General features: G+C 59.5%; 1 protein-coding gene across 6 annotated transcripts; it reads right to left on the bottom strand.

The window, feature by feature from the left end:
• Nucleotides 1-834: 834 nt before the first annotated feature.
• On the bottom strand, nucleotides 835-17280 carry ZMIZ2 (zinc finger MIZ-type containing 2). Of its 6 annotated transcripts, none has more exons than XM_023639018.2 (19): nucleotides 17083-17280; nucleotides 10732-10866; nucleotides 10453-10567; nucleotides 9911-10113; nucleotides 9469-9661; nucleotides 8948-9211; nucleotides 8597-8773; nucleotides 7826-7903; nucleotides 7454-7622; nucleotides 6649-6793; nucleotides 6362-6572; nucleotides 5592-5697; nucleotides 5205-5362; nucleotides 4514-4581; nucleotides 4069-4137; nucleotides 3579-3823; nucleotides 2885-3054; nucleotides 2562-2801; nucleotides 835-1794 (listed from the first exon to the last, which is right to left on the bottom strand). In XM_023639018.2, the coding sequence occupies exons 2-19, from the start codon at nucleotides 10779-10781 to the stop codon at nucleotides 1687-1689; spliced, it is 2769 nt and encodes a 922-aa protein (XP_023494786.2). In that variant the 5' UTR covers nucleotides 10782-10866; nucleotides 17083-17280; the 3' UTR covers nucleotides 835-1686. The 6 variants fall into 6 exon arrangements, with proteins under 6 accessions (XP_023494786.2, XP_014594424.3, XP_023494785.2 ...); XM_014738938.3 differs by having other exon boundaries at nucleotides 10285-10567; nucleotides 17083-17165; XM_023639017.2 differs by lacking the exon at nucleotides 17083-17280 and adding an exon at nucleotides 16734-16873.
• Nucleotides 17281-18241: the final 961 nt, after the last annotated feature.

Below are 18241 nucleotides of genomic sequence, written 5' to 3'. Positions count from 1 at the left end.
GCTCCCGGACTTGTAACAGGCTGAGGTGCACTCCCTGATGCCCAGGGAGACCACACCATTGGATGGAACTCCCAGTTAAGCCTCCCATCCCTCCAGAAAGGAGGACCCATCCTGGACAGGCTGTGGATGGGGAAGAGCACTCTGCTGGGCTTGTGCCCAGGCTCAGCCAACTGCTCATCCCTGGGCAAACCCTGGAGGCCTGCACCCTGGGCCTCCTTGCCCCCTGCAGCACCAGGTGTGTGGCTGCTCCCTAAGCTTTTCTGTTTCTGTTCCACTGGGCAGAAAAACTTGGAACACAGACTGCAGAAGGACAAGAAGGTCCACCTCTAGGGTTCTGAAATGTCAATGGGCAACTCAGAAGCACCCAGGGCCTGCCCACACTGGATGCCTCCCACCCCCTGCTTCCGGCAGCCCCCTCAAGGAACTCCTAAGTCTCTCCCACAGGATGAACAGACCCTTGGGGCCAGTGGCCAGTGTGCAGATGGTGGAGCGGGCAGGGAAAATGCTGCAGCCTAGGACTGCCTCCCACGGGCTTCCCAGGCGGGTCCGGAGCCAGCTAGGCTTTCATCCCAGCCTCTCAGAGGGCCCCTGGCCCAGACAGCTAGCTCCCCACCCCAGGCACGCCCACACAAGGTGACATGGTGGCAGATGTGCCTCCCGGCCCTGGCGACACTTCACACAATAGCTCTCCAGCCAAAGCCAACTTGGAAAATTCCAGGGACAAGGAAATTCACAGCAGAGCGGGAGCAGCTGGCCTGGCTAGGACCAGGGAGCCCCGCCCAGGGCAGGGGGGCGGGATGGGGACTCAGGGAGCATGAAGGAGGGACTCGCTAGGCCTGTCTCAGGGAAGTCCTTTAATAGATGGGCAGACAGGGGACACGACTCGCTGGGGCCGACGGGTGCAGTGACCCGGGGTAGACATGGGAGACATGGTTTAAAAAACACGGTAGGAGTAATTCTTCACTTTCACGGACAACGGCCTTGGGGGAGCGGCCCACCAGAGAATCTGCACACAGAGCTGGGTCTGAGCCCCAGGTGGGCTGAGGCTGCTGGCCCCACAGCCCTCCCCGAACTGTCCTCACAGGGTGGGGGCCCTGGCTGCATGGGGGACTGGCACCCACAGCCTTAGTGTTTCTACACTATGTACATCGTTGTGCTTTGGAGCCCCCACCCCACAGCCGCAGCCGGTGCCCCAGGTGGGAGGAGACCCCACATGGCAGGCCTGACGGCTCAGTCCCCAGGACAGAGCAGCCCAGCTCCTCACTGGCCCACAGCCCGAGGGATTGTGGAAACAGAAGTGTCCATGAGAGACAAAACACAGGGGGTGGGAGCAGGCAGGGAGGGGAGGACCAGGGGCGAGCCTCCAGGTGTGCGTGGACTGGGCTGTTCGGGGCCGGAGTGAAGCTGGGCTCCAATGGGGTGGGGCGGGGCTGGGCATCTCATCAAAAATCCTTGGCAGCAGCCACTGGGGCGGGGCAGGGCCACTGCCCGGTCCACCCTCCCACCCCGACTGAGCACAGGACTGCCTCCAGCTTCAGGAGCCAGGGAGCTGGGCAGGCCCCGGCTCCAGATGACTGGGCGGGGAGGAACAGGGGAGGGCCACTGGTGTCAGGTGGAGCTGGGCTGGAGGGACAGGGCGTGTGACATCTGTGGGCATGTCCCCACCAGCGGGCAGGGGCACCGGGATCAGTTGTTCTCAAACAGAGAGAGCAGATCATCATTGCTGTTTGAGGGGAGGTCGGGCGGGCCCAGGTAGGACAGCAGCTCATCAGGGTTGGTCAGTTCTGGGAGCAGCTGAGGACAAAGCAAACCCGTCAGCAGCTCTGGCCTGGGACCTGCCACACCCTTGCATGGCCGCTCAGCCACACTGCAGCCAGGTCCCCAAGCCCAGCAGGGATATGGAGCGCCCCCTCCCCCACACAGGCCTGGCACCTGAGCCCTTCAAGACCACACAGGGGTTCTCCCTGCGGAAGACTGCCCCATGACCAGGAATCACTCGCGACAAGCTGTCCAAGCAGGCCATGCAACATGCAGCACCTGCCCCAAGTGGCTGAGCTGCTTGGAGATCCCCCCCATGTGAACAGGGTGAATGCAGGAGGTGGAATTCTCAGTCCCTAGGATTTTCTGCTTTGAGCTGCTCTAATTTCTTTCATGTTGAACTTCGTGTTTCATTTATTATGGTTGAGGGACAGTCACCTGTCTTTTACACACTCATTTTGGCTCACATACCACCTTTTCGCGCTAACAGGTCAGATAGGTCAAATCAGACCCTAAGGCCAGGTGTCAGCTGCAAGCCCAGTCTTCTTGGGGACTCTGCACATGCCACCATGGCGTCCAGGTCCCCAGAGTCAGGCACCTGGACACAATTACCTCATGGCTACTCCAGGTACCAGACACTCGTCAACAAAAGAGCTGACAGCTGACCAGCTCCCGCTTTGTCTGGAAGTCAGTGAGGTGTCAGTGTCCTCCCTTCTATGAAGCATATGGACTCTGGGGATGACGGACAAGCTGCCCCCAGCCCCGGCTCCCACACACTCCTCAGCATGGGGCCTGGTACTCACATCCAGGGCCGGTTCCGGGGCCTCCCCTGCACCAGACATGGGGGGCCCCATCACGCCTGTGGCAGTGGTGAAGGCCAGCTCACCGACGGGACCCGAGCTCACTGGGCCCAGGGGCTGTCGGGATGCTGGGGGAGGGTTTGGATGGTGCAGCTGGGGCCCTGGGGGACCTCCAAGGTTGGGGGCATGCAGCCCCGGTGGCCCGGGGTTGTGGGCTGGGTCCAGGTGACCTGCTGGTGCCATCTGAGGAAGGAGAGAAGAATCTGGTAAAATAGCCCAGGGACTCCCTGGGGGACTGCCCATTAGCCCCTCAGCTTGGCACTGACCTGGCCTGGGAGACAGGGGACAGACTTCTCTGGTGTCAGGAGGCTGCTGGGAATGTCGGACTGGTAGGAGATGGGAGGCGGCCCTGGGGTGAACTCAGGAAGGGTTGGGGTGCTGGGTGTGGTGGGTGGGAAGGAGTCGGGGAAGGTCCCGGGTCCCAGGAAGCCGGAACCTGAGAGAAGAGAGCCAGGTCCTGGTGAAGGCCAGGGGTGCTCACGCTGGCAGAGCAGCCAGGAGGGCAGGCTGGCTCCAGTACAGGCAGGACGTGCAGCGTTCACCCACAGAGAACATCGGAATTTATGGATGTCACTACTCGGAAAAGAGCATTTCTTCCCATCGCTGCCAGGGAAAGTGGCCTCATGACACTACTAGGAGGCCGTGAGGAGAAAGGAATGGGACCCACCACACCCAGACACACCCACATGCAGCGTCAGATGGGCCAGTCTGTGGACGTGTGCCAGCCGACAGGCCCTTGTTCCAAACCACTGCGGAGGGTGGGTGCAGCTACAGCTGGAGGCCTTGCTGCCCATCCCCACTGGCACTGCTGAGGACATGCGTACACCACCATGTCCCCAAGCAGCCCCCCAGGCATGTGGCCCGCACAGCAACACCTTCACAGGTAGCAGACTGGTCTGGAGAAGACGGATCATTTGCCCAGGGACATCCGAGTTTCCAGGCCAGGTCTGCTGTACTCACCCTGGCTGGGGTAGTCGCCGGGGGCAGGAGCCGAGGGGGGCTGCAGGGGGGCGAAGGGGGCGGCACCAGGACCCAGGGCAGCTATCATCTCCATCACGCTGGGCATGAGCACATGGGCGGGGCTCACGGTGCGGCAGCGCTTCAGCACCGGCCCGTCCGGCTCCTCTTTGACGTGCAGGTCGGGCTTCACTGGCACCGGCTTCCAGCTGCACGTGGGGTCGATGGTGATCTCCTCATAGTCGGAGCTGGGTGGGGACACACAGGGGCTAGTCAGCGCCTCTCCTGGCCCTGGGACAGTTTCTAGGCAGACCTTCTATTCAAATGCGTGTGCTCACCCAGCACATTCCATGTGCCCTGAGATGCTAGGCCTGAGTCAGATATGGATTCCACCCACGGCCTGGAGTTGAGCCTGCTCCATGGTGGCTCGGCACAGGGAATCTCCCCACCTGTCCCAGGACAGACTCTGGGGTGGCAGGAAGAGGAGACTTACTTCTGAATGTAAATGAGGATGCCCAGCATGTACTGGTCCACCTCGAGGCCCTCCAACAATGCCGTCTTGCTATAGAAAACAAAGGGGACATGGCTCAGTCTGGACACAGGCTCTCATTTCTCAGCTGTCACCCTGCACAAGGCTGCCCAGTGTGAGGTGACCCTGTGGCAAGTAACTCTGTATGAGGTGACTGTACGAGGTGGCCCTGTATGAAGTGACTATACAAGGTGGACCCTGTGTGAGGTGGCCCTCTGTGAACTGACTATACCAGGCAACCAGGTGACATCTCTGCGTGAGCTGCATCATCTTAGTTTATGCTGGGACCCCAACACCTGGCTTGGGTATTTTTTGACGCCATTGGAAAGAAACACCCCAAGGCAGCCTCTGGAGGAGCGCCACCAATGCCCCCAGCATACACCGTGAGGACAGCCTCTGGGACACTCACTTGCACACGGGGCACCTCCAGGTCCCCCGCTCACAGTTGAGCTGTAGGTACGACTCCAGGTCGAAGCACTGCGGAGAGGAGGAGAGACAGTTTCTCACACCAGGGCCAGGGCAATCTGGTCACATCCTATGATCCAGCTGTGCGGCTTCAGGAACGCAGGACTTACTGCCTTGCGTGTTTGAGAAGCCACGTGTACGAGGTTTTCACAGCAGCATCGTTCTAATAGACTGAGACTGGAGACAGCACACGCAGCCCTCACTGGGACTGGAATGGCATGCTGGCAAAGCAAGAATCAGGCAGCTGTGCTGATGAGGAGCTACCTCTGGAACATGGTGTTGAAAGAAAAAATACGGTACAGAGCAGTGCATGCCACTCAGGTAACCACAAAGGCGGAAGGGTGCACACAGACTCGTCCACATGCATAGTGTTTCTGCAGAGACAGAAACTGAGGCGTCGCTCCCAGGAGTGGGCAGGAAGAAGACTGCATTAAAATCAGAGCACCACGAATGCAGTAAAACGGTTGCCACACACAGAAGAAACGAAAGCCCAGTCTGAGGAGAGCAGGGGAACCAGGCCGCCCGCCCGTTGGCCAGTCTGTCCTGTCAGCTGCCGGCCAAGGTGCTCAGAGTTCAAGTCTGCTAAAGATAGTTAACAGTGGAAGTTCCAGCAAAGCTCTGTGGTGACCACCTACCTGTATGTGGCGACAGTCGTGACCTCTGGCAGGGAGCTGGATCCTGCGGAAGGTGATGGGGCACTTGAGAGACACCTTGATGGCCGTCTGCTCCACCCCATCCTCTCCGTTGGGCCCAGGGGTGCCGGGGATGGTGCCACTGCTGAAGTTCCGCTTTACTGACGTCAACAAAGGAAAGGATTTGAGTGAGAGGCTGCCAACCAGGACCTGTCACTGCTGGCTTAACAGCTCCAAGGGGCCATCTGGAGCTGACCGCTGCCCCCTGTGCAGAGTTCCCACCCCAGAGGAGAAAGCCTTGTCTGACATGGGACGTGCCACAGGGAGCAGCAGCCCCAGCAGAGGCGCAGGCTGGCCGCCGAGTGGCCAGAGAACACAAGGGCCACTCACTCTTGGTGATGCAATGCTCGGCGGGCAGGAGGCGCTTCTTGAGGAGACCCTGCAGCACTGAGCGGACGGAGGGCCGGTGCACCAGCTGCAGCACGAAGAGGTGGGACTGCAACGGGAGGACACTGGTCAGTGGGACACAGGCCAGGGAGGCAAAGGTCAGGCTGGCTGTGCTCCTTGGGGAGCCTGTCCTCCTCTCTCCCAGGGAGCCCAGGTGGCCCTGGCAGGCACGCCCTGGCCCACGGCTAAGCCTTTCTGTAGAGTTCAATGCGTATCCCGAACCAGTTGTTCAACCATCGCCTCTCTGTTAACACAGTCACTGGAGAGCCCCTGCCCGTGCCCTGGCTGCAGCATCCACCATCATCCACGCTGGGTCTGAACTAAGACCTCCTAAGCCTGCAGAACTGCATCACAGCAGCCGTCGGCTCCCTCACACCCAGGCTGATCAACACATCTGCCTCTTCCAGTTCAACTCTGCATGGGCCCTGGGCCTGCTGAGATCCAGTGACTCCTTAACGAGGATTCAAGGCCAGCTGGGAACTTGGGACTCCGTGAGCTTCCTCCCAGAAAGACGCGGGCTCAGCTTGGTTTCTCTTACATGATTAAGGAGACCGTCAAATCCAGTTAATGAAACCTAACTGGAAGGAGCGAGGGTGTATTTAACTGGGTCCCTTCTCTTAAAGGGCCAGGAGAACAGACTGAACAGTAACCTACTGGTGGGAATGAGCAGAACCAATGCCTTTCTCTCCAAAGATGATGCCCCGGGCACTCACGCAGCAGCAGGCCGTGACAGTGATCTGGATGGTGTTGCGGCCTGGCTGGCACACGTGCTTCAGGTACAGGGGCTTGTGGGAGGTCTTGTTGTCGCCGCGCTCGATGGTGAGTGGGGTGGCGTTGACGCTGACCTGCACCGAGGCTGGCCAGTTGGTGTTCATCTGCCGGTCCTCGTGGTGGTAGCACTTGAACTGCAGCTCCAGGTCAGGCCTGCACAGGGAGGATGGACACTGAGAGTGAGGCGGTGGAGCGAGGGGGTACACAATGGGGGCAGGCACCTGCTCACCTTAGCATCAGGGTCTTGTAGACAGAGTCACGGAGCTGGAAGGCGTGGTTGCTCACAGCCAGGTTGTGCTGCAGGCGGAAGGGCTCCAGGACCACCCCATCCCGCACGGGGAAGGTCAGCCGCAGCTCGTCACAGGGGCCACTGCCTGGGAGCAGGCCACGCCAGTGTGAGCAGGTGGTGTGCTCCAGAGCAGCTCGTGCCAAGGGCCACCAGGGCGAGGCCTGCCCTCACCCCCATCCCAGGGATAGTGTGAGGGGAGCACGGCCCCTGCTCCCCTTCCATGGGGCTGGGGTTTGGGCAGCATCTCTCCTGGGACCCTGGGCTCAGCTGTCCCCTCCAAAGGTAACAGGATCTTGGTGTCCCACCCTTCGGTCCTGCCTCTGTTTCCTGGCCCAGTGTCCCCTATGTTATGACCAGAGAACATGCCCCCAACCTAGAAAGAAGATGCTTCTGGTACTTTCAGAGGGGGTGGGAGGCCAAGGAAGTGTGAATGGGCCATCTGCCATCACCCTGGCCCTCAAACTAGGGTTTTAGGACCCCAACTTCTACTGCGATGGTCTCCCCCAAAGCAGGGCTTCTGAACCAGGAGTGGGCTTCAGGGGGCTCATAAATCCCCTGAAATTATAGACAAAATTTTGTGTGCATGGATATTTTTCTAGAGAAAAGATCCACACCTTGAACAGATTTGCAAAGAGGTACATGAACAGAAGATAAAGGCGAAGGCTCCCTGCTCCCCATGTTCCCTGCAGGACCCTCTGGAGCCCGGGACTGCCGCCCACCTGTCCCGGGAGCAGATGACACTCACCGGGGGGCGACGAGTGCAAGGAGCTCACGCTAGGCTTGAGGTCGGGCAGGAAAGGAGACTTGACATCCTGGCTGGTGGACATGTAGGGGACGCTGCTGCTGGGGGTCATGGGAGGCGTGGGGCTCCCCGGCAGTGGGGAGCTGGGGTAGCCAGGGATGGAACGGGTTGGCTGTGGGGTTGAGCAAACAATCAGGGCAGAAGGGTGCGGGGATGGAGTCTGTCTTGGAGCCCCCGCTGGGAACGGTCACAGAAAGGGGCAGGGGGGAGCCCCAGGGGTGTCTGGCTGGGCGCCCACAGTTCTTCCTGCCTGGGTGCCCTCTCTCCACATGCCCACCCAGTGAGCCTCCCACCCCTCTGCCCGGCTGCCCGTACCCCACTCAGGCCAGGCTGGCTGTAGCTGACGCTCCCCCCGTTGAAGCTGGCGCCCTGCCCGTTGAACTGCTCTGTGGGCTGCGGGAGAGAAAACCGCATGCGCCTGGGGCTCCAGCCTGCCCCGCAGCCGGGCCCCTGGACTTAACCCTATGAGAGGGCTGGGGGCAGGGAGCCCACCACACACACAGGCCTGGCCTTTATTTTCTTCCTTATATATTTTTCATGTTTCCCAAATAATCTATAGGGAGCACTTACTGATTTCATAATTTAAAAAATTACTACTACAGAAAAAGAGGTGACCCCACACATCGGAGAAGTTTATGGGGAAGCCACAGAGAGGCTGAAAGGACACAGGTACACACACCTCCTCCTCTCCCAACTCCAGCGGCACTGCCATTGCCCAGGCTCTCCCCCCACACGCCCCCAAGGGGCCTGTCCTCTCACTGGGCTTCTCTGCAGCAAGTAGAGAGAATGGGCACACTTCCATAAAGGAGATTTGAGTAGCTTGGGTACCTGCCCACTGCTCCCTACACCAAATTTCTACTGAGATACATGAATCTCACAGAGGGTCCTTTCAGAACTGGATCCCCTCCCGTGAGCTGCCCTGCACTGGTCAGGACCCCTGTGAAGCTCTTGGCCACTGAATCACCCTAAGCGCACGCAGCCCCACTCCCAAGCCAGCCTAGGCTGCTCGAGGTCCATCTGTGTCCCACAGCACCTGGCCCAGGGCCCAGAAAGGGCAGCAGCAGGCCCGAGAGGAGCCAGCCCTACCTTGTAGTGCAGTCCCGAGGGGCCAGAGGTGGACAGGGGCTGGCCCACACCCTGCTGCAGGGGCAGCCGGTGCCCGGGGAAGGAGGAAGGGGCAGGGGGCTGCCCGGGGCCAGGTGCATACTGGGTGGCGCTGGGTGTGTACTGGCTGCCTGGCAGGTACTGCTGCCCTGGATATATCTGAAAGAAGAAAGAGGCAAAATGCCCAGGGGAAGAACAGGTGTTGGGGAAGCCATTTCCCCAGAAGGGACAACAGTGCCGCCCGTCAAGCACAACCAGTTCTCTCTCACATACAGATGCCCAATCTCACCACAGCTGGGATGGCACTCAGGGTGAGGAGGCCCGGACACTCACCTCACTGGAGTAGGCTCTCTTGACCCCCTGGCGGGGCAGTGGCTGGGCCTGGGGAGGCCCAGGGTATCCATGCTGGGGCAGGCGCTGCCCTGCGTACAGGGGCGCTATGCCTGCTGCCCGCGGGGGGTTCATGCCCATGGGGCTCATGCCGGAGGGGCCCATCAGCCCTCCCACGCTGGCAGGGTTCATGCTGCTGGGGACGCTGGGACCCCGGGGACCTCCGTGCTGTAGGAACTGGCTGTTAAAAGACTGTCCGGCCCCCATCTGGGAAGAGAAGAGAGGAACCATCCGGGCCCCACCCACCAGTATGGGCGCTGGCCCTGTGCCCACCCCTTGCAGGTTGCCCTCCAGGTCTTCTTCCCTCAGCTCCTCGCTCCTTTCCCGCCCATCTCCCTCTCACTGGCCTCATCTTCAGGAGCCCAGCACATTACATGCAGGTCCCTGGCCCCGGCCGCCCAACTGGTCCCTGCTTTCTAGACCAGTGCACGCGAGCCCACACGGGAGGAGCTGCTGGACCTCACCGCTCCGTACTGGCTCAGCTCCTGGCTCTGCTTCTCCTGGAGGGCGGCCACGGTGGCCGTGGCCGTGGCTGTGGCAGTGGCAGCAGCAGCAGCCACAGCAGCAGCAGCTGCTGCTTGGGTGAAGTCGGTGGAGGGTCGCGTGGCATGTGAGGGGAGGCCCAGGCCCCCGGGCGCCCCCGGGCCACCTGCATACCTGCAAGAGACATAGATGGCTCAGCTCAGAAGCGCTTCCCTGCCTGTCACCCTGGGGACATAAAACACCTACGGGGAGCCCCATTCTTTTCCAGACACTCCCTCCTTAGCTGTGGGAACCAGCAGGTGAGGTACAGAGATGCAACATTCAACAAATCGGTATCATATGGTTCCTAGACACCTGTCAAGTTAGAAGCATCACCCCCAGATGGCTCCTAGCACACCTACTAGGTGAGGGGGTCCTGCTTACCCGGTAGTGAAGCTTGGGGCCCCGGGGTAAGCCCCACGGCCATACACCCCTGGCTGTATGTAGCCCTTGCTGGCGCCAGCCTCACCAAATGCCTGCTGTCCGAGGCACTGCGGGGAGTTCAGAGCAGAGCTGCCACCTGCCATGCCAGGCATCATGGAGCTGCCGGGAGGGCTCCCTGCAGGGCCCATGGGGTTCCCCAAAACCTACGAGGATGCAAGAATCACCAAAGCGAATCACCCAAAAAATCGCCTCATACAGTGGCTTTAAAGTGCCAGAAAGGAGAGGCCTGGCAGGTGAGGAGGTGGGGGCCAGAGGCGAGGATGGGGGGAGGAGAGGAGTGGAGTGGAGGTATGGCGGGGGGAGTGGCTGCTCACAGGTGTTGTGTGTGGACGCCAGGTGAAAATAGGAGAAAACCCCACGCCACGAGTGGAAAGAGAATTAGTCTCCAAGGATGTCGGAGTCCCAGGAAGCCCTGGCTCCATTTCTCTTGGATCTGAGGTGGGCACTGGTGGCTGTCAGGTGGGGGCCAGGTGTGGGCTCACCTGGCTCTGGGCCGCGTTGCCAACGCCCCACACAGTTGTGACCACGGACAGCGATCCTGCTGGTTGAGTGGCACTTTGTTGCCAAGGCACCGCCTCATAAGCAAATGGACCATCACTGCAAGAAGTGAGGCGAGTGGACTGAGGTCAGGAAGGCCACAGGTGCTGACACAGGTGCCCACCTGGGAAGAACTGAAGGCTGGGAGCAGAGGGGACCCATTCCACCACCCCATCGAGGACCAAGGGGCCTAAGAGGGGAGGGCAGCAGGAACCCCCACTCACCCATGTGGCACGGGGGGCAAGGCAGGTTTCATGGGGTTTGTGGGGTTCATTGGCTTCTGAACAGCCTAAAGGCCAGGTCTGCAGGTGGCAGGAAGCGGCCCTCACTGGTGCTTACGTGGGACTCAGCTGCTCTGGCTGCCGGGACAGGAAGGAAGGATGTCAGTGGAGATGCCGCTGGGAGACCCTGTCAGCTAGTGCAGGGCAGAGGGAGCCCTGAGCACCAGGTCCCACCCTTCTGCTCCGACTGATGGAGGGCAGGACAAGGCAGGGTGACAGTGGGATCCCAGGGCCCAGACAGGGGGCTCAGGGCAGTCTGGCATGAGCCCCACCCTGCACTGCCCACCCTGGCAAACCTCTGTCCTCCCCAACCCCTAAACCCAGCCCAGAAACCAGCATTAACCCTTTCTGGCCAGGCCATGCCCCTGGAATGGCTCTGGAAGCAGGCTTCCTGATTCCAAATACTTTCTACACTCCCCCCTGACACACACACACAAAGGGAACATGCATAAAAGCCAGGGAACATCCAGAACCCGATTGCCAGAACCCCCTAGAAGGCCCTGGGTGGAAGCCAAGGCCAGAGACAGGGGAGGACGGAGAGCCAGCCCAGGGGCACTGTCTGCTCAGGGGCCAGCAAGGTGAGCCACCTTCCAGCCTGGGCTGGGAGAGGGGTGTGCAGGACGCCTGCTGGACACACAGTGGGGCCAGCAGCCCATCCCTGACTGGCAGCTCCCCAAAGGGCCCCTCCTCTGGGGACCAAAAGCGGGGGCATGCACGCATTCCCATGCTCCAAGGCCAAGGGGGCTGCCTGGGACTGATGTGGGTATAGGGGCCAGGCAGGGAGACCTGACCCCCACAGGCTGCAGTGACACCCACAAAGAGTTCCCAACAGGGCAGGGATGCACACAGTGCAGCGGGCAGAGGGTTGGCGGGTGTCCACAGACAAGGCAAGGGGCCAAGAGGGACACGCAGCAGTGGCTGGTGAATGCTCGTGGCACCCGAGTGCTGATGGGGGCTTCCTCTTACTGTGTATCTCGGAAAACAAGTGACAGGGCTGGCTGCTACCAATGTCCCGACACCCACACAAGCAGGCCCTTCACCGACGGGGCCCAGGGCCCTTGCTGGCACCCCAGGGCCACCTTCCACGTCCACCTCTACCTGGTCTAACCAGAGGTACGCCCGCTACAGCTCTCAGGAGGTGCCCTGGGAGTCTCTGCTCTGGCTGCAAGGCCTCACAAACACAGACACACCCTGGGGCACGCTAACCTCTGGTGGTCCAATCCTGCTGCCCCAGCAAGGCTCACATTCCTCAGTGCTGACCAGGGACCTCACCGCCAGGGTAGCTCAAAGGAGGCAAGATCACCATCACATCTACTGCAAATACAGCCTCAGAGATGCGGGGGATGAGCCCCTCCACAAGTAAGGGCTACAGTGGGGGCTGCAACTTGGGCCCACCGACCTGCCACGAGCCTGCCTACAAAGCTTGTGGACCTTACTGGCCCTTCCCCTGACAGAGGACTGAGGTAAGGGGGCCGGGAGTCGCGGCAGACCCAGGACTGGGAGGGAAGGTGGTGCGGCAGGTGAGAAAGAGGCAGTGTGCCTGTCTACTTCCATATGGTGACACCCCTCCCAGAGGAATCAGGCCCCAGCTTTCTTTCCTTCCTCCCCCGGACCAGGTCCCACCTAGGTGGCAGAGGCTAGACAAAGCAGGGGGCCAGTGGCTCCAGAAGGCTCAGGGTCACCTGGACTCCGGGCAGAGGTGGGCCTGGAGGCAAAGAAAAGCTAGCATCCCCAGTCTCCACTGCCCGACTCTGGGAAGCTGACACTTGGGGGGACCTGCCAACAGCCAGAAACTGCTCCCCAGTTCTGCCTGGGGGGGCCCGGAGCAACATGCAGGGTTTTCAGGACTTAGAATAAATACAGGTAAGCTAATCCCGACTGTGGCGTTGGCACAGGGACAGACTCACAGGTCAATGGAACAGACTAGAGAGCCTGAAACAGACCCACACAAATACGCCTAGCTGATTTCTGACAAAGGTGCAAAAACTATGTGTTGGAGGAAGAACGGCATTTTCAAGAAATGGTGCTGGAGCAGCTGGACATCCACAAGCAAGGAAAAAAAAAAAGGATCTAAACTTCACATCTCATACAAAAATCAACCTGAAATGGGCCAGAGATTTAAATATACAACACAAAACTATAAAACTTGTAGGAAAATACATAGGAGAAAATCTTCAGGATCTGGGGCTATGGAAAGAGTTCTTAGATATGGCACCAAAAGCACGATCCATAAAAGGAAGAATGGAAAACTTTTGCTCTGAGAAGGACCCTGCTAAGAGGATGAAAAGAAAAGCTACAGGCAGGAATACGTGTGATATGTGCGAGCCACATATCTGACAAAGGACTAGTATCTGGAATATATAAAGAATTCTCAGAACTCAAAAGTGAAAAAAAAAATCCAATTAGAACATAAGCAAAAGGCACAAAGAGACATTTCACCAAAGAAGAAGTACAGATGGCAAATAAGCCCATGAAAAGATGTTCAACCTCACTGGCCATCAGGAAAACGCAAATTAAAACCACACCAAGACATCACTGTACACCTACTAGAACGGCTAAAATAAAAAATAGTGACACCACCAAACGCTGGCGAGGAGAAACTGGATCTCTCACACTCTGCTGGTGGGAATGTAAAATGGTGCAGCTACTCTGGAAAATAGTTTGGCAGCTTCTCGTTAAACTAAGTATGCAGCTACCAGGCGACCCAGCAACCGCACTCCTCAACATTTATCTCAGAGAAATGTAAACTTATGTTCACAGAAAAATCTGTATGCGAATGTTTATAGCAGCTTTGCTCCTAAGAGCCAAAGAGTGGAAACCCAGATGTCCTCCAGCGGTGACGAGTTAACCAATGTGGTGCGTCCACAGTCTGGAGGCATAAAAAGGGAGAGCTCCTGATACAGGCGCCAACCTGCAGGAAGCTCCAGAGAAATCACGCTGCGTGGAAAATGCCAGTCCCCGAAGGTTACAGACCGTATGACTCCTTTACACAACATTCTTGAGATGATGAAATTACCGAAATGGAGAGCAGACTAGTGGTTGCCAGGGGTTAAACGTGGGGAGGAGGGAAGCGGGTGTGAACATAAGAAATCGGAGATGGAAATATCTGTATCTCGACTGAACTGATGTACCGTCTGGTGTGATCCTCTACCACAGTTTTGCAAGATGTTACCATGGGGGAAACCAGGTAAAGGACACAAGGGCTCTCTGTGTTACATGTTATTTCTTACAACTGCATATGAATCCATAATTCTCTCTCTCAAAAAAAAAACTTAGTTAAAAAAACCTCCCCCAGCAGCCTTCTCTCCCCAGAGATGCCCATGGCAATCCTTTCCCACCCCAAAGCTGGTTGGGTTGGCCGAGCCCACTCTGCCGTCCCAGAAGGAAAGGGCAGGGGAGATCAGGAGGGAGAGGAGTTCCAGGGCAGACGGCGTCCGTTCAGAACTGCCGCCTCTCCAGGACCAGTGCCTCTCCAGGGCCAGCACACCAGAATCACCTGGAAGACTGGGGACAAGACTGCTCAGCCCCACCCCCGAGTCAGGATGATGAGGTGGGGCCTAAGACTTGCATTTCTAACAAGTTTGTAGGTGATGCTGCTGCCCAGTGCACAGTTTGAAAGCCTCGGGGAGCTGGGGAGGAGTTGGCAGACAGGGCAAGGGCCTCTGTGGAGGCTGCTGGTCTGGGGCCCGAGGCAGCCTCCTACATCACATGGGTCTGGGGAATTCCACCCCTGCGATTTCTTTGCTGTGGACGAGACCACAGACATTTCCAGTTCCCCACGAGCTTACTGCGAGGGCGGTGACTTCCTGACTTCCTGCTCAGCTCCTGAACTAAGTCTGACCTCCTCCCTGAGAAGATCCTGCACTCTCCAGGCGGAGTATGACCCTCTGCTCCTGACAAAGGGAGGGGCAAGCTGTGAATGCAGACCCTCCACCCTCCTCCTGGCCCCGGAGGCAGAGTTGGGAAGGAACAGAGGAATGTGCAAGGCCAGTGCGGCCTTTGGTGCTTTCCTTCCCCGGGGGTTCTCCCTGTACACCAACTCCAGCTGGAAGCCAGGAACCCTCAGCATAACTGCCCTGGGATGAGGTTAGTCTAGAAGCCACAGGCGTTCTAGGGGTCAGGTCACATGTGCCTCCAGAAAAAGAGCTACAGACAACTCTCTGCCCAGACCCCTCTTCCCTGGGACTCCGAGCAGCTGCACCCCAATCTCCTGCGTGCCAGCCAAAGGCAGATGTTAATGTGGGTCACCCTTCTTCTACCTCAACTCTGTCCCCTCTGCGTGGTCATGCAGGAGCAGCACATCCCATAACATGCCACCCAACCTCAGGAGGAGAGCCCTGCTCCACAATCACAGAGCAGCAGGGAGCCCAGGGTTCCAGGGAGAGGCCCCAACCAGACGGACACTGGAGTCAAACGGGCTCAGAGAAGAGAGAAACGACAGCTTGAGTAGGGCAGGAGGACACAAAGGTCGGGGCTCACATGCTCAGGTAACTGGAAGTCCTAGGCCACTACCCACAGGCCACAACACCAAACTGGCTTAAGTGCTAGAGCTCACCCAAAACACCCAGGAACGAGCATTTATGAATGACCCCGGTATGGGACATTTCAAAGAACCACTCAAGGATTTCGCTACCCTGGGCCTCAGTTTACCATGTGTAAAATGGCTACATGGTGGCCACCCTAGGACCGAGGAAAGGGGAGGAGACATAATCACCTTACATCATCCGCCCTCGCTCCTGTCCTGGATGCAGGTGCTAGTGGACACTCCACGGGGAGGCCTGGCTGCCCCTGGAGAGCAATCTGATGATCAGGAGTCCTCCCCAGGCATATCCTGCCTATCCTTCAGGAGTTGCTCTGAATCTGTCATTCATTATCTCACCTTCCTCTTCCCAGATTTCTATTTCCAGCTTGTAACCACCCTCTGGGCATGACAAGTCCCCAAGGCTAGTACCCCCTGGGTGAGGTTAACATTCGCTCACTTAAACTGTTACCTCTCAAGCTTCTTCAAGGAAGGCCCTCTGGTCTAGCATGCCAGGATTTGGTGGGTGAGTCTGTGCCCACCCTATCCGTATCCATCACTGTCTTATACATCGAGTCACATGTTCTGTGTGTGTCCCTGTGAAATCTTCTGGGATAACAGAAATGACTTAAAGACATCACCATGGGTGTTCTGCAACTACAGGGAAGACAGCATGGGAAGAGGGGCAGGGCGGGGGAATGGGATAGGGGAGCAGGTCGGGAGTGGGGGCAGCAGGATGGGGGAGCGGGCTGGGGGAAGTAGGAAAGGGTGGAGCTGGAGGGGGGAGGGGAAGAGAGTAGGATTGGGGGAGCAGGTCAGAGGGGAGCAAGAAGGGAGAGCAGGATGCGAGGAGCTGGATGGGGGAGGTCAGAGCGGGGGCTGATGTGGGGAGCAGGTAGGGGGAACAGGATAGAGAGACTAGGGCAGACACCCTCCTGCCTGAGAATCAGTATGTCCCGTTTGGAAACGGATAGCCCCACCGAAACCACGGCGGGGCTGAGGGGTAAGCGTCGCCGGCCCCGGAGCGGACCTCTGCGGTACCCACATCACCGTACCGGCAGGCGCGCACGGCCCGGAAGGTGAGCCCGCCGGCCACAGCACGGAGTGGAGGCGGCGGGACCAGGTCGGGCAAGGGCCCGGGTCAGCCTCGCGCCCAGAAGGACGCCGAGGCCGCGCACACCCCTCGGGCCCGTGGCCGGCTTCCGGCCAGCCCAACAAAGGCGCAGGTGAGGGGTCGCCCGGCGCGCACCGGGCCGGTCAGCCCAGGACCACGACGCACGCGCGGCAGGTGGGCGGCAGGGCCGGCTCCAGCCCACCCGGGCCCCGCCGAGGCGCCGCAGCGCCGGGCCCGGGGGCGCGCACCTGCCCGCCGCCCGCACCTGCCGCACCTGCCGCCCCCGCCGCCCGCGCCCCCCGGCCCGCTCACCTCCGTCCGGCCCGGCCCGGCCCTCGCCGCCGTGGCCCCCGGCCCGCGCCGCTCCATGCGCTCAGCCCACCCTCCGCGTAGCGCGCCGCCCCGGGGCCGCCGCCGCCGCCCGCGCCATCGCGCCGCCGCCCGCTCCGAGGGCACAATGGAGCCGCGCGCCGCTCATGCATATGCATGACGCCGTGCGCCGGCCCCGCCCCCAGGCCAGAGCAGTGGAGCCCCGAGCCAGCGCTCGGGCGGGGGCGGCCACAGGCCTTCGCGGAGCACGGCGGCCGGCCGGGCCAGGCCCAGGCCGGCGGGTAGGGAGGGCGGGCGGACAGGTCACGGGCGTCCCCCGGTCGCTCCACACCTTTCCGAACGCGGCGTCCGCGGAGCCACCTGCGCTTCCTGCTCGCTCTCCGCCGGCAGAGGGCGGGGTCACGGTGCAGGGGCGGGGGCCGGCGAGAGGGCGGGGCCTGCCGGGGCGGAGGAGGCGGGGCCGGGCAGAGGGCGAGGCCCTGGCGAAGGGGGTGGGGCCAGGGCATGGGAGGCGGGGCCGGGGCGGGGTGCGGGGTGGGGGGAGCTACTGGAGGGGCGAGGCCGGGGCGGAGCGGGGGCTGCTGGAGGGGCGGGGCCGGGGAGGGTAGGCGGAGATGACAAGATGTCTGGGGGTCGCTTCTGGGAGGAGTCTTGTAGGGAAGAGCACGCTGAACCAAACAAGTCCCTTCCCTGGCTGCTCTTCCCTCCTTCCAGAGCAGCCCGTGGAACGGTCTTAAAGTCGCTCCGGAGTTCTAGCCGGATGAAGTAGCCTCTCTCGTTTTTTTTTTTTTTTGAGGAATATTGGCTCTGAGCTAACATCCGTGCCCATCTTCCTCTATTTTATATGTGGGACGCCTGTCACAGCATGGCTTGATGAGTGATGTGTAGGTCCGCCTGGGATTCACCCTGCGAAGCCTAGCCCGCTGAAGGGGAGCATGTGAACTTAACCACTCCACCGCTGGGCTGGCCCCACAGCCTTTCTTTGAAATCAGTGGCACCTTTCAAATGTTATCACACATTGTTATTCTCGACTTTTTCCTACTCTCCGTTTAGGAAGACCATGTTCTCCTGATTCTCCATGGTTAGTTTTTTCATGTGTCCCAGAATACACCTGACAAAATTTACCATCTTAAAATTTTTTTGTTTGTTTCTTGAGGAAGATTAGCCCTGAGCTAACATCTGCTGCTAATCCTCCTCTTTTTGCTAAGGAAGCCTGTCCCTGAGCTAACATGCGTGCCCATCTTCCTCCACTTTATATGCAGGATGCCTATCACAGCATGGCTTGCCAAGCGGTGCCATGTCCTCACCCAGGATCCGAACCAACGAACCCCAGGCTGCCGAAGCGGGACGTGTGAACTTAACCGCTCCGCCATCAGGGCGGCCCCCACCTTAAACGTTTTTAAGTGTCCAGTTTGTGTATTCACATTGTTGTGCAACAACACCACCATCCATCCCCAGAACTCTTTTCATCTTCCCAAACTGAAACTCTG

Source organism: Equus caballus, chromosome 4 (assembly GCF_041296265.1).
Source record: "Equus caballus isolate H_3958 breed thoroughbred chromosome 4, TB-T2T, whole genome shotgun sequence".
NCBI classification, from domain to species: Eukaryota; Metazoa; Chordata; class Mammalia; order Perissodactyla; family Equidae; genus Equus; species Equus caballus.
This window is presented reverse-complemented; position numbering and strand designations above follow the sequence as displayed.

Coding starts and splice junctions, on each gene's coding strand:
- ZMIZ2 (XM_023639018.2), bottom strand. CDS start 10,781: ATGAACCCCACAAACCCCATGAAACCTGCCTTGCCCCCCGTGCCACAT. Junction 4,138..4,513: donor TGGAGGTGCCCCGTGTGCAA/GTGAGTGTCCCA, acceptor TGTTTTCTATAG/CAAGACGGCATTGTTGGAGG. Junction 2,802..2,884: donor TCCCCTGTCTCCCAGGCCAG/GTCAGTGCCAAG, acceptor CTCCTTCCTCAG/ATGGCACCAGCAGGTCACCT.